This window comes from Epinephelus moara, chromosome 22 (genome assembly GCF_006386435.1).
Source record: "Epinephelus moara isolate mb chromosome 22, YSFRI_EMoa_1.0, whole genome shotgun sequence".
Lineage (NCBI taxonomy): Eukaryota > Metazoa > Chordata > Actinopteri > Perciformes > Serranidae > Epinephelus > Epinephelus moara.
In genome coordinates this window covers 5645264-5661638 of record NC_065527.1, presented here as the reverse complement: position 1 = coordinate 5661638, position 16375 = coordinate 5645264, and the positions used below count along the sequence as shown (strand labels likewise).

Sequence of the window (16375 nt, the reverse complement as noted above, 5' to 3'; positions counted from 1 at the left end):
GGAGTTCACAGCAATGGATGATGCAAGGTGGCTACATCCATTATTTTATACAGCCTATGGGTGGCATACAAGACACAATGTGAAGCACTTTGTTATTTTTTTAGAAAGTTATACTAATGTGTGATACTTTTTGTGGTTATCACTTTACAAAAGCCTGGTCTGCTCTGCTTGGACAGACTTCACACGTGAATGTTTTGAACATATTTTGGAAGAGGAGCCTCTCTCTGACGTGGGAGGTTGAAAGCTGGCTGTCAATCAGGTGACAGATGGCTTTCTCCAACACTACATGCTGCTCACAGCCTCTCGCTCACCCTACAAGCTGGTCACCTCTTTGGCCCTCTCACATAAGGCGACAGACGGTTGCTTAGACTGACACCATCACTCATAACATGCATCTGCCCCGAATCATCAGCCCAGCCCACTTCCCATCCACTTCACGCTGAGCCTATACATAGCCCGGCCTGTGCTCACTTTCCTTGGCTACAAAAGCACTGTAAATAGGCCCTGGATGTAATGGCTAACTTGTCTGTTGTCCATGACATTCAAATATTGACACTGTGTTTTAGAGCATTTTGGTGCCTCTCGAGCTCCACGGCAGATTTGGATGTATTTTCAAACACAGCAAAAGCATGTGGTGACAGCTGTAGGAGCACTTTAAAGAGGAAGGTCTAACCAAGAGTTGCCAGCACATGAGACTTGTCATGCAGAGGACATCAGAGGAGAGACACAGACTGTCTGCCAGACAGAGAGCTGGTGTGTTTCACTGCAGCTTCCTCCCCTGCCAGGGAGCATGACCACACATGATAAGGACATCAGCGTACACTGAAATGTGAATTACAGTCAGCCTGTAAATGTGTATATCAAATCAAAACACATGTAGATTTACAGGTCTGCAGACGGAGCTGACTTTTCTATCAAGGAGGAGAGGTTACAGAGAAACTGCAGGGAAATACAGAAAATGTGACTATTCATCCATGAGTTTGTGTTGCTTGTTGTAAATAAATAATCAGTTCTACAAAGTGGATATTGCAGGATGAAAATTTCATCATCTTGGAGGAAATTGGGATGTTGCAAAACAAAAACAACAGTAAAATGTTCGGCACAAGAAAACAGATTAGAGGAGGAAAAATGGTGGGAAGTGGAACAAAAAAACAAGTGTGACTGAGAGAAACAGGAACTACAGAGGCAAGTAAAGAAATAAATTAAAAGATACATAATTTATATGAAAATGTTTGAATAAAAAAAAAAAGTGCGGCCTTACATGATTGTAAACTTGTCAAAACAGCGCGACATGAGTAATAGAGATCACAGAGCTTTACTGTAAGCCAGTGCGAGGACAGACATTTAACACAAAGCTGCAAGCACCAGTGTTCTGTAATCATTTCCCCAACTTAAATACAGCCTTTCTCCATAAGTGTGTGGCTGGTTGAAGCCAACGCGGCCCGGCCCACCACCAGCCCCAGGGCGGCTCCGCTGTGGCTATCACAGTGGCAAAGGCCGGACAGTTGAGGCGGTTGCCAAGAAGCCGTGCCTTTTCTTTGAGGGCAACACTTCAGATGGGCGCAGCCATAAAGGAGAGAAAATAAAGGACAAAAATATCCAGAAAGTTGCGTCTATAATTGGCTGCGCCTCTCAGCCTGTTTTTTTATGTGTGTGAGCACAGCCCAGTCAAGAACAGTAGAAGGCACTTCGTCCCCTAGTGAAACCCTACACTTTCCCCACTCACAGTTCCCTCCTACTGAGTCCACCCAAGGTTTCTGGAGCTCACCTCACCTCACTTTTTAACAACACTGTACACTGGATTGTCACCCTGGATTAAATGATAATCTCATTTTGATCTCTGGCGCCTGCAGGGGAGATATTTTGGATTATTATCTCCTGATAATGATGCTGCCCTGCTGCTGATTCAGGGTGTGACTGCTGGAGGCAGAGACACACCTCAGTAACGCTGACTAACAAGTGACAGGCCAGGTAAGAAGAACATTTGCATCATAAAATCATCCATCTATCACTGCTATCTTCCTCTCAGACCTGACTCTAATGTTCTCATTTTTTCTTAAGCAGTTTTAAATTGTTGGCAAGATGTGCTTTTTTTGTATCAGCATGCTGTTAAGATGCTCTATCAGAGAACAGACTTTTTTCTCTCTCTTCATCTTGAGTTGCACATGGGAAAAAAAAACCCACTTTCTGTTTTTTCCATTTTGGGAATGACAAACGCGGTGCTTCTGTTATAGACATCTACATCACAGTCCCAGGTCTGCCATTGAGAGAGGAAGTGGAAACGGGCCTGATGATACAGACCCACATTTTGTAAGGAATCTGGCCTCAGGTTCAGATGTTGACAGAAGCAAAGCAGCTTGTTTATAGCTTTACCTCACATACTGTATCTGCTTGTAGGACTGCAGATTAGCTCAACGCAGCACTGACAGACACATACAGTGTATTTAAATGTGATCACAGATGAAAGAGAGACAAATTAGAATATGTACGACTCATGCAAAGTTGGGTAAAGAGGATTAGGAGCATGAATCCAAATCATGTTCAGCCGCTTTTATTGGGCGACTGAGTTTTTTTTTTTTCCCCACTGAAGTCTCGCTGGGCTGAATTTCTCAGATTTTAAATGCACTCTAATTGGAGCAATTAGAGCGATTCCGTTAGTGTGCTTATTCTGCTCATTAATAGCACCAGTGAAACCCAGTAGCAGAAATAGCCCAGTGGAGAATCAGATAAGGAAACTTGTATCTGGAGACCAGAACACTTTGCTTTATCCACAGTAAATAATGCACCCTCTATTTCACAGGCTACACCGGCCAAGCCACAGTCAAAAGGGTGCTGTTTTTAAATTGGCTATTTCCTGGAATCATTTTCTACTGAAATATCTTTCTATTTAAATTCCCATGATCTAAAATGTGCTACAGAGATGGCAAAATATTTCACTTCAAAAGCTGAGAGTATAGTCACAGTAAACTGCGTCAAATAACATCTTAGCCCTAAGTCATTTTATATAATATGCCTCCCATTAAAGGGTTAGCTTGACTTTTTGGAAAATACACATATTAGCTTTCTATTCTTATCTTTGGCCACTGAATATAAAGCTTCAGCTTAGCTTAGCCTAAAGACGCGAGGCAAGGACAAATAGTTAGCCTGGCTCCGTCCAACTGTAACAAAATCTTCCTGCACTTATTTAAGCAGACTTAAAGTTGACATAAGATAAAAATGCCTTTTTTAACCATTTGACATCACATCCCTCACCATATTGTGCAGCTACGTAACAATATATGACAGAAAATAAATAAATTAATTAATAAAAAAACAACAAAATATCAATATCTTCTCATTCTTATATCAAAATCTGAAAACAAAATACAATAGGGGCGACTTCTAGATCACCTGATAGAGTGTGCATTCTGCGTAGTCCCGCCTCCAAAAAATAATAATGAAAAAATACAGTAATACAATCAATGATATAATAACATCCACCCGTCAGTCAATCTGCAGCTTTTAGCCAAACATAGCTAAGATTATGCTAGCTATCTAGCATTAGCATGCTCCGTCAGTGCTCCTTTGTTTCCCTGCCTATCCTGTTTATCTTGGAGTCAAGATACCATGAATCTACAGCTAGATGCTCACAAAATGTCATTTTATCTGGACTTAAAGCTCAGTTATTAACCCCCGCTAGTGCAAAAAATGTTGTGTAAAGATGACAAATGTGTTGTTTTACAGGAACTTATGTGTGGGATTTGCGACTCACTCATGGGTTCATTGAGGACAGCAACCACATTCAAAGATTGATTCAAAGACGGCACCTCATTCATTCCTACATTACTCACTGGGTGGCTGTTGCTCAGGAGGTTCAAGTGGCTGTTCACTAATTGGTAGATTGGCAGTTCAGTCCCTGGCTCCTCTACTCTGCATGTCAGATACCCCTTTTCCACCAACATGGAGTTGATTCCCACACCTAATTTTGAACCATTCAGAGCCTTTGGATCAATAATGAACCTTTTCAGAACCTGAAAAGTTGGAACCAAAAAACAGGAGGTTTTCCTTGACCTGAAGTGCACATTGTGGCGGCATCAGTGGGCATGTCATATTCTTCTGGAGAAATCAACTTCATCAGAAATCATCAGGGAAAAAAGAGCTGTGGTCTCATTTATAGTTGATCCATACTTGATTTTTTGGTTCTAACAAATATCTGTAACAACAGAACAGAAGTTTGCAGGTTATTCATGTGATACACAGTTTTGCTACCACCGACTTGCATTGTGCAACATCTTCCAGTGATGACACATCCTTATTTAGAATTTTTCCACTCAGTACTGGTGGAAATGTGGGTTGGTTTGCTAGAGAGCACCAAGGTTCCAAGAATCCTGACCAGAACTGGTTCAAGAACCAGAGCTAATGTGGTGGCAAAGGGGTAAAAGTGACATGGCTGTGACGTACAAACTGAACAGTAGGTGGCACATTGTACAGTAGCCTCAACCACCAGTGTGTGAAGGTGAGTTCAAATGTGTGAATGTGACATATATACACTGAAAAAGGCACCACTGGCTTTCTCACACTTCAGCATCCACACCTGAGTCCCACTCTCGTCTATAGACCTCCCCTGGGCGAGTCGGCTGACTTCCTGTTGAATCATTCAGCTCTTCTAGACTTTCCAAATCCTACTGCGCCAAATGGATCAAATTCTGGTAATAGAAATAGTCATCCTGGGGGTGTGTAACACTCAGAAAAATGTATTCACGGTTTCACAGCCACTTCTTTCCAAAGAAATAAAGCGTTTTGGGCCAGTGTGCGTCACATGATAAACTCAGACGTTGCAATACCCAGTATAGCCACTATGCCAAAATAGCTTCCCAGCATGGCTCCATCCTGTTGGGTTTGAGTCACTGCTCTCAGCCGAGAAATAGTCCAGCACATTATTCCACCGTTAAACCTCAACCTGTTGTTTTTACACCTTAGTTTTGTGTGTATTAAGCAGGATAAAATGCGGTCAGTGGTGGACTTGCTTTTTCTTCTCTTTCCAGTCTTTATGCAAAGCTACGCTAACTGTCTCCTATTTATCAAACAAGGAATAAACTTATATCCCAAAGTATTCCTTGAAGATATTCCATAAATACATTCTCAAACATTAGAGAGCACAGAGAAGACGTCAAAGGATGGTAAAGAACTTTTCAGAACACAAAGGACTCGTATCATTGCTTTCCAGGTTGTGCATAACTCAGACTTTCCTCAACGTCCCCCAGTGACCCTCCACAGTGAGACGCTCTCCCAGTCCGGATGAGTCCATGTTATGGCTACAGTCAGTGCCACATCAGCCCTGAGGGCAGGCATCACAGCCAGTGGTGTACAACAGGAGCAGGAATAGTTTTGTGTTTATTTGACATGTTTCTGTCAGCGCCAGCCGGGCACAACAGCCTCGTAAATGAACCCAACAGAGACGGACTGAGTGGTCCTTTGCAACATGCTGGTGGATCAAAGCTGAACAAATTCCCCTCTAGCAGCTCCAAATGACAACTAGAGATACCTGTGTGCATTTCAAACTTTGAGACATCAGTATGGAGAAATCATGCGGTGCAGCATCAGCAGTCTGCGCACTGCTAACGTTGTGCTTTTGCTGTCTTGTGGGTGGAGATGGTAAAATAAAATGTCTGGCAGCAAGTTCCTACAATCTTTGGAGCGTCCAGTTTTCTCTGGATGGAGCGTTCACTTGCTGCTGTAGGGAGACGTGTTTTTCAGTCTTAGGCTTTAATTATCACATCCTGAGAATGGAGAACATTTCCTGCCAGCTTCCATACCGAGAAGAGATTCAAACAGGGGACAACAGACAATAGGGGGGATGAGACAGAGATTTCTCTCTTATTGGAGTTTCTTTACATATAAAGTGCAAAATACAATCTGAACTCAGCTTTCCATCAGCCCTCTTCTCAACATAGAGATGTGGCAGCAGCCTTTGTAGGAGGCCTGCTTTTTTTTTTTTTTACAGCAATTTCCCTGCACCACAGGAAGTACTTCATCCACTTTGGTTTCACCGCTGGAGAGAAATGATCCTAAATCCTGTTTGCCAAGCTGTCCCTCTGCAAACAGGATTTAGATTCTAAAGTGTCTCATAGTTCTGTTTCACATTTATAAAGTGAACTAAGTGACTGTGGTGAATTGTTGATGTTTCCACTGACCTTTCCACAGACTGGACAGCTTGATGGTGGTAATAAGCTAAACTAAACAGACCGAGGCCGAGATGGAATTACGACTGGGATTTAGGATCACCCTGGTCTTGGTCATCCTGGCCTTGACTCTTTCCGGCGAGAGAGTGGAAGCACAGAGGGCAGGTAAGACCATTAAGCCTAAATATTTTGATATAATACCAGTGCTTGAGATTATTTTGACCGGATGTGACTAAACCCTGCTGTATCCACTCATGACAGGATGTAAAAATGTTCACTATGACTTGGCGTTTATCCTGGATACCTCATCCAGTGTTGGGAAGGAGAATTTCGAGAAGATCAGACAATGGGTGGCCAACCTTGTAGAGTCTTTCGATGTGGCGCCTGACAAGACGAGAGTAGCCGTGGTTCGCTACAGTGACAGACCCACCACTGAGTTCACCCTGGGTAGACACAGGACCCTGGAAGATGTGAAGCGAGCTGCCCGTAATATCCGTTACCTGGGGGGGAATACAATGACCGGGGATGCTATCAGCTACACCACCACCAACATCTTCACGGAGCGGAACGGAGCGAGGCCCGCAGCCAGAGGCATTCAGAAGGTGGCCATCCTTCTGACAGATGGCCGAAGCCAGGATTATGTTCTGGAGCCCTCGAAGGCGGCTGCCAAAGCCGGCATCAGGATGTTTGCCGTGGGCATCGGGGAGGCGCTGAAGGTGGAGCTGGAGGAGATCGCCGCCGAGCCAAAGAATGCCCACGTCTTCCATGTGACGGACTTTAATGCCATTGACAAGATCAGAGGCAGGCTGAGGAGGAGGCTGTGTGAGAGTAAGTCAGCCATCGGGCTCGGTGCCAACACATCACTCACACTGCATGCCGCATGGCTTCTGTTTGAAGCCTCCCTTTGAAGGGATTGCCTCACCCTGAACGTGCACTTAATCAAATTAGACGCTTATTTTAACCTTTAAACACTATTCGGAGGAAAGACCCTCACCACAAAACCCCACCCCGACCACTAAGAGCTGCGGCGCATGGCTACAGTGCTATCATGGCTGACAGAATATAAAGCATGAGGGGGGCTGCTGCAGAAACTGGCTTGTAAATGACAGTTTTCTAACCAAGACATTTCTGTGGTGGAGCTGCCTTTTTGACTGCTGCTTTGGTGCAGAGGTGTTTAGCATTGGAAAGCCTGTCTTAAGCTAACCTCAACATTTTTTTTCCACTAGTGTGCTGAGAAAATCTTCTAACACAGGCGCGCAGGCTCAGAGAGTAGCTTACAAATGAATTAACTGAAACAGGCTTAAAAAACACAGCTTCATGTTGTCTGGTAGCTGTGAGGAGAAGTGGAGAGGCATCTGTGTGTGAGTGTTTTCACAGAGAAGATGGATGCTTTGCACTCCAACACTTAAATTCCTGCCTAAAATTAGCCAGACAGGAAAGAAAAGGATGCCATGAGTCCTAGCCGCAAACAGTAAATACAAAAACGGAAGTGACATGATTACATGGTTTAGCACACAGACGAGCAAAGACAAACTCTCAACCGTCGCTGTGATCTGGCTCTAAATTGTCAAGTGTGATGAGGTGAAGGTACAGATTGCTCTGAAGGAAGTGTTGATTTAAACAAAAACACCTTTCTTCTTTTTTAAGGGCGTATCATCTTGCAGAGTGATACTGGTGCGGCGTGGAGATTCATTTTAAAGCCACTGACCTTTGACCTTGCTCCCTGACTCCATACATTTCCAGTCTGTCAACTAATAATGTAGGTTATATTTTATAAAACATGCCACACATGCAGGTTTAGAGCTCAGAACTCACCAAAGGCTAAATTTCCAGTCAGAAAGTTCCAGTGTTTTCTTTCTGTAATCTCTAAAATCACCACGAGTGAGTCTCTAAGTATATCAGTGGTCAGCACGACTGGCTCGGAGTTATTTTCACCCAGAAAATTATAGCTCTAATGTTTCAAGTGGGTCCGGTGCAGCCGCTCCAGTGTCCATGTCGAAAGTTTTCACCTTTTAATCTATAGGTTTAAAAATGGACGCTACTTATTATGTGCCGCACTGATTCATTAGAGCGCGTGTGGGCTCGCATAGATCACACACTCGACCTTATGTGACTCAAGTGACAGAGAAATATCAAAGCTCTTGTCTAACACCTGCAGTGCGTTTAAAAAATTCAGCAGCCGTAATGACGACAGGTAACACGGGTAATAGTAAGGATTAAAAATTGATCAAACTCCGGCTGCAGAAAAGAAAAAGAAAAGGTGGTTGTTGGCTGCTGCTGATACCATGAACCTGTGTGAGACATTTGTTTCCACAGGCAGGTTTTACATTGCTTCCATTTTAACTCACAGCCGGATCCCTAAATTATAGTTCCAGGGCCACGAGTGCAGGGAGTAGCTCAGCTATCTAGCATGCTAAGTCTCAGGGCTGTGTGACAACAGCGTCTTTAAAAAAGGGTGACGCACTTCCATTCATTCACAGCACGGTAATTTTTGGTGGACTCGCTGGCTTTATAAACAATAAAAACCAAGCATCTTTTCTGAGATCCTCAATTATCACTTTAAAAAGACTTTAAGACAGAAGAAAAAAGAGTCTTTCTTTTTAACTGCTGAGCAAACTGAAGACAGACGCTCACAAACTTTACTGCTGGAATTAGAAATAAATCATGTGAGATACCACTTGTGGAATTACTGACAAGTATGCTGCGAGTTAAATTAGCTGCTTGTATTTTGCTGTGAGGCAGGGAACAGAAAAACAAGCCATGTCAACAGAGCCGTCCTCATATTGAACACTGCAAAGGTTAATAGCTGCTCCGACAGGCTGATTTTTATAGCTGTGATTTAAGAAGATTGTAGGGTTTGATAGTAGATGTTTGACAGATACTTGATCTATTAGGGAAGTTGGAGTGTCTCACTGTGATATTTTCGGCCGCAGATAATATTTAGGGCTGACAGTCGGGACGCAGACAAATTGTGGGGCTGATATGAGGCTTTAATGAGAAGTTCCTCTGAACAGATTGATTACAAACTGATGACAGGATCCTGATTTGCTGTCGCACCTAATCAACAGCGTGAGAATATATCTCCGCACATGGGATGGGTGAGAGGGGTCTTTTCAAATTCACCTTGTCACATTGTGAAATGAATGCAGGGGAGCAGATCAAAGTTATTTTCAAACGCTGATGCATCCAGGTTCGTCTTGATATATCTGAGACGTCATTTGTGCAAAATACACCAATTATTTAGTGGGGACTGTTGCAGCTATACAATCTATTTTGTTTCACCCAAATGGCAGCAAGAAACATGGTTCCTCACTTGCCTCTTGTAGTTTCTAGACATACAGATATTTTTGGCTTTATTTACCCAGGTTTTTTGATATCAGCTTCTGATTTCTTACATCATCCAAATGCAATGAAGGTAATAGATATTTTGTGTATTGTGCTCACTTTTAAAAATTACGTTTAAACATGACCAGAGGCTGATTTATAGTTGAGCGTAGGGCCTATTTAGAGCTTGTGCGGAGCCTAAGCAAGTGGCCGTCCCTGTTGTGAGCATTTAAACTTGTGCAGACATGTGTTTGTGTCACTTGCAGTTACACCTCCAGAACACTAGTGGGTGGTGGATTTTTCTGCCAGTGTGTTGAGATTCTGTTAAGTGCAGTGAAGTTTGATTGACTCAACTAAAACCCCCAAAACACACATGAAACAAAGTTTAAAAGCAACAACATTAAACAAAAGTACAAAATTCACTCCAGGGAGTGCCTCGTGAACGATCGTTAGCATTAGCATTTTAGCATACCTGGTTCCCTTGTCTCAGAGTCATTAGCTGTGTTCGAAATCGCTCCCTATCACGGATATAGTGCACTATATAGTGTGTTCGCCATTTTGTAGTGTTGTTCGAATTCTCCACGGTTAATTTCATTCACTATATAGTGGACTATAAAATACCCACAATGCACAGCAAATGTGAGTGAAAAAACGATGTACCTGTAATGTGTCTACATTTTACTCCCGTATACCACAATGCAATGCGGTTGTCTTTTGCCAGAGGAGAAGAAGAAGAACAACCACAAAGATGGCACAAAAAGAAAAGAAACGAATAGAATGCTAGCCGGTAACGTTAGCTCACGAGCTAACAATAGCCACTTAGCTCGCACGAGCCAGGTAGCTTGTAGCTCGTGCACTATCGTGGGCTATTACAGCTCACAATGCAGACACACAACCGTAGCTGACAAAACCAAACGTCCACATCATTGACATTTCAACAATTTATTGACAAAAAGTACAACCACCATACAGTTCGATCATCCTCAAAGCGCCCAGTTTGTTTACATGATGCTCTGCGCATCCACTTGCGTCACAGGAGTATGCGGCGCAGCTACTGACGCAACAACGTTCAGAAAATTTCAGTTAGTGTCCGAAATCTCTTTCAGTCGTTCCCCATGTAGTGCACTATATAGTAAACATGAAATAGGGAATAGTGAGTGAGTGAGTTGACGGTTTCGAACACAGCTATTGTTTTTTTTTGAATGGTTAAGTCCAAGTTTAAGAGACTTTCACATTTTGTTTTATGACCAAAAATACATCAATAAGTACCACACTCGTGAATTTTGCAGCTTTTATATGTTTTCAAAAAGGCGATTGCTAACAAGTGGCTAAATGAGACTAGAGACCGTAATCACGCCGAACACAGCTTTACAGCATTGTTGAGGTGGGGATGCTATGTCATGCAACCTTAATGTAATTGGTTTACAGCCTAACGCTACCTTTTTACTTCTGGTGTTGCATTTGGACTTCAAAAATCACAAAGAGGTGTTCATTGTGAGCTTATTTTCTGTGATAATTCAAAATCCCATTAAAGAATGTTATGGGCTTTTTGACGAGGGAAGGACGCTAACTTTTGCATTGGCCTCCAGAAAAATGTCATTGGATGTCATCCATCCAAGTGTTTTTTGCTGGACATGTTTCCTCCACAATAACAACATGCCAACATTATTAGCATATAAGTTGTCATTATGTAATGCATAAATTAGCCTGGCGACTAGCAGACGTACTCATATGTAGTGAGGATAAATCTTACACAAGACTATAAATGTTGTTATGTGGGGCTTTATTGTCTCTGTGGAATAAAAGTAGCCCAAATAAATGCTTAGTTTCCACTGAGGGAAATGGTATCAGTTTTCAAAAATAAACTGGAAGTCTGCGTTGCCACGACATGTAGTTACTTCTGGGGAGGTAGAAGTCAGGCTACTGCGTAGGCTATGGCGTAGAATACACATCCAGGCCAAGCCTATGCCGTAGGTATGTCATCGATTCAAGGCAGAAGTATAAACCCACTTAAGGCCACTTAAGTTATTAAAAGTCATCCCAAGGGCGATATGGATGTCTGTACCAAATTTCATATCAATCCATCCAATAGCTGTTGAGATATTTCACTCTACCACAGTGGTGACATTGCCATCCTTCTAGCCGTGCTGCTAACGTGTCTAACATTTCGACAGTAACGTGTCCTTGAATGTCTCACCACCTCCACCTCCAAGTGACATGTTGTTTTTGGTTATTTGGATGAACCCTTTAAAATGTCAATCACAGCTGTAATGTTTACATCTAATAAACCAAACAGGATCCATATCTGCGCTCTTTAGCTGTGAAGCTGGCATCTTGACACAAATAGAAAACACCCCTCCTGCCAATAAAAACCAAACCTGATGGTATTGCCTTTCTCACTGTCATCACCATGACTGAAATATGTGTGTGTGGAAATATAAAACGGTTACTTCTCAGGCCTGTGGAGGTGCCTCCTGCTCTTGTCAGGCCACACACTCCACTCCCAGACATCAGGCAGGAGAGATGGAGGGCATTTTGTCTGCGCCGCTGCTCTGCAGATCACATATCATGAGATCACCATTTCGTAAAACAATCCGGCAGTTCACACCTTTTTCATCTGACCCCTCATAAAGTTTCAGGATGACTGCTTTTTGTCATGACACAATAACACATGATTAGATTTCCAACAGGAAGGTCAACAATAAAAGTGTCTGAACTATTCTCTGCGTACCCTGTGTTCCCAAAAGATCATCATAACCTGATTTACAATGTGTCTGACTGTACTATTGTCCTCTCTCCTCAGATGTCCTGTGTCCAAACATGAAGGTTCAACCTGATCGCTTTAAGTCCAACAGCACCAGTTATGGTCTTGAAGAGGTTCCAGGTATGTGCAAACTGCTGCTTTTCTAACGGCGACACGCAGCGCTGGCAAAACTTGTCAGCCACAAAGTCAGCTCATTGTTTTTTAAAGCATTTCCTATACACTCCCACATTCAGCTTTTTTTACATGAAGAGAAACTTTTTAGATGCATTTAGACAGTCTTCACTCACAATTTCCTCCGTTTCTGATTGAAAACGAATTGATTTTATTCAGGACTTGGAAAGTGCTACCTTCCTGCTGCATTCATTTTCGCCGTTATAAAAATTCAATATACTTGCAAAAACCAAACTGCTGACAGATTTGACTTTATCCACATTTTTTCTCTTTACGTCACAGCTAATCATTTTGCAAACCAAGCTGCTGTGTTTAAGAAGTATTTTGTCTATAGTTCCAGGCAGCCATTGACTTCCATTCATTTTCATATGGCATGACAATAAACTTCTATGAATTATGTTATCAATTACACTCAATATCATGTTATAAGGGATGAGCGAGTACACAATTATCTATATCTGTTTGACTAACAAAATTACCTGTATCCATATCTGTACTCAGAGTGGGCGGAGTCACCGCCTAAAATGGGTGGAGTTTAAACCAGCTATTAGTTGGAACCATCTGGGAAGTTGTTATCTTAAATCAGGCCCCAGAAAGTGTGCCAGAGAGTCCCCAAAGACTTTTCCCATAGACTAACATTGGCAAAGAGACATCAGTATATCAGTGGCTACATTTTTTGAGCATCACAGCCCCGACAAATGGATTTGTTTCACTGTGAGGATTGGATCCATTTGGTCCGATAACATTTCAAGAGTCTAGAGGAGCCGCATGACTAAATCATTTCATCCCCATTCAAGTTCAGCTTGGCTGACAGAGTCTCTGGTGCACTTCCTCTTTTGGCCCAAAACTCTGAGTACTTTTAAACCCTGAAAGTGGAACGTTTTTGGCTTTGTGTGCCGCTGAGCAACCTTCATAGGAATGAATGGTGCCCTGCCTCCAATGCTGTATCCAGTTCTCATCCATGTTTTAAACCTGACATTGATACGGGTTGATCAGAAGTTGCTATACTTACTATTCATTGGAAAACTATTTACAGAACAGCTTCAGGATTGAGCTTCTGATCATTTTTGATCACAAGAGTAGGAGACTGAACACAGCTACCCAACGCAGGGTTGTACTTCATCACTAGTGCGGATATTTACACAGTTTACACGGATGATTCTCATATTCGTAAAACGTACATTATCCATACTGGATACGTGTTTCATCCGAGTATCCTGGTCAACCCTACAAGCTAGCCATTTTCATCATAGTTGGTCTCCCATGTCCATTTTTTGGAGAAAGGCTGTTTGCTTTATTGCTGAGAGAAGCCGTATAAATTAACACAGAACTATCTTGTTTATTAAACCCCCAAAATAAAAGTGTGAAAACAACAAGCTAGCTGTTTCCTCTGCTTCCAGTCTTTCAGCTAAAGCTAAACTAAGCTAAACGGTTGCTAAGAGCTTTTTATTTATGTTACAGACATGATCTTGTCCTCTAACTCTTTAGCAAGAAAGGGAATAAGGATGCTTTTACACTTACCCTGTTTGGTTCGGTTCAATCGAACTCAAGTTCGTTTGCCCCCTAAGTACGGCTCGTTTGGGCAGGTGTGACCACACTCAGGTGTGCACTAAAACAACCGGACTGAGACCTTCTTGAAGAGGTGGTCTCAGTCTGGTTACAAAGGAACTCTGGTGCGGTTGGTTTGTGGTGAGAAGGTGTTCCGACCTGGATGTGAAGCAACTGCAGTCACATGACACATTGTTTGGGTTAAACATGAGCATGTTACAGTCCTGGAGGATTATTAATGTGCACCTCCTCCTGTACTGCCTTAATATGCACATTCAGCACATCCAATGCATCAAAACATTGTTTTCTAGTTGGAGCCGCGCCTCGTTTTCAAACTGTATGGTTTGACTAAAATGAACAATGACAGCAATATAGTCCACGATGAGCAGCGCTAAAATCAACCTGCGTAGTTGTCCCTCCATTGTGACATTAGAAAGTGTCACATTTATCTTGCAAGTGTACTCTTCTTCAACGTTTGCTTTACTTCCTGGATTTTTCCCACATGGAAATTCTGACAAATCAAGAGCAGCTTTCTGGCGCAAGGCATTTGATCTGGTCCTCTTGTAAATGCTGCCGTGAGAACACGAACTAACTTTGGAACAAAATTAGTCCCTGATTCAGACCAAAGCAGACCACTCTAGGTCTGAAAGCACCCTAAGTGTATTTACCAAAGTGTCAAACTATTCTTTAAAGAGGGAACATTTCCAAACATCAGTGCATCACTAGTCCTCCACCATTTGAATGTTTTTATTTTCTTATATTCCAAGCTGCTGAGTTAAAGGTTTCTCAGAACTCTTGAATAGCGTTTCACCAGAAAGGTCGGATGTTGCTATAAGAGTGTCTTTTGGGGGATCTGAGTTCCTGTCTGTGTCTCCCACCCACATCCATCACGCTGAGAGAAAAAACAGATGCACTGGCATGACTGTTTGGACTCCTGCTACGCTGAACTTCACGGAAAGGGAAATGTCAGAGCGCTGAAAGCTGTGTTTTAGAAAGTTTGACTCTAAAGAAATATGGCTGGCACCTTGACACCTGATAATCTGTGTCAACTGATAAGAGCTTTTTATAGCAAATTACTGACATTTTGCTGATGGACTGCGTGACAGTATCTGTGTTTCTTAAGAAATATATTCTTGACAGGCTGTGAAGTCCTCTATGAAACATTTCATGGGTCACTGAACAGCATCATTATTTCATGATGGAAGTGGGCATGTAAATGAGAAATCCATTTAAGAAACAAAACAGAATAATGAACATTCATCCACAATTAAACAGTCCACCCCCTGATTTTTTTTAGGTTTGTGGGGCTGTGGATCCTAACCCAGCATGAGCCAGGGTTCACCCTGGAACAGTCACCTGTCTATCACAGGGCTGAAAACTTAAACAAGCACATTAATCAATCTAACCTCCATGTCTTCAGACTGAGAGAGGAAACCAAAGCACCCAGAGGAAATCCACGCAGACATAATATGCAAGCTCCACAAAGACTGTAAGTTCAGTCTGTCTGGACTTCCGCTATAAGGTTGCTGTGCCAACTCAAGCCCTCAGGAACTTGAATCTAATTTAACATAGTGGCCGAATGTGGAATTAAGTCTCTCACGTGATGTCATGGAGCTGAAAAAGACTTTTTCCCATAGTCTACATTGTGACAAAGAGGTCTGTAAATCAGTGGATACAATTTTTTGAGGGTCACACTCCCCACGAAATGACTTGTTTCACCATCACGATTAGATCCATGAGGTCCGAGAACATTTTGCAAGTCTAGAGCCCCACACTTGAATCATTTTTATCCCCATTTAAGTTAGCAGAGGGCTAAACCGGAAGTTTAGCAGCTTGGCCAACCTAATGTTGTGTTCACAGCAGGCACAAATAAAACAATTTGCACGAGTTAATTACATGTAAAGTCAATGTAAAGACATAATTAGACACAAAGTCCCTTCGGCCGGCACGATTCGAATGATGTAAAATACTTGAATTAAGCGACGAGATGAAGTGAGTAGTGGGATTTCGGCAATCAGCATTGAGATCCTCCAGGGACACATGACACTGAGGATGTACCAGCAGAAGTTCATTAATTGATTCATCGATTTCATGCACGTATGAAGTGAATCAACACAAAATATTATGGCGTGCAAACTCGCATGAGTGACTCCACACGAAAATTTGGCATTGAATTTGGTGTGAACACAACATAAGTCTGTAATGTGTTTGCTCTATTGGCCCCAGGATGCGAAAGATCTGGGAAATTTCATATCAGGGAAACTGAGCTTTTTTGGCTTCACGCGCCACTGAGCTAGCCTGGAAATCAAGACCCAAATCTAGAAAGATTTAGGGTCTGGCTATGAGTAATGAAAATGGCCCAACTTGAGGGGCGGCACCAAGCATGCATTTGAAAATATCACTGCAC

The 16375-nt window shown here is 42.5% G+C and overlaps 1 protein-coding gene across 1 annotated transcript in view; it reads left to right on the top strand.

The window, feature by feature from the left end:
• The window catches only part of col22a1 (collagen, type XXII, alpha 1), an 88514-nt gene that overhangs the window by 556 nt on the left and 71583 nt on the right, over positions 1–16375 (top strand). Inside the window, exons 2-5 of the mRNA XM_050034604.1 lie at positions 1854–1971; positions 6184–6326; positions 6423–6989; positions 12289–12369. Coding sequence (XP_049890561.1) covers positions 6236–6326; positions 6423–6989; positions 12289–12369 — 739 coding nt within the window. The 5' untranslated portion in view covers positions 1854–1971; positions 6184–6235. The remainder of the gene's footprint in view (positions 1–1853; positions 1972–6183; positions 6327–6422; positions 6990–12288; positions 12370–16375) is intronic.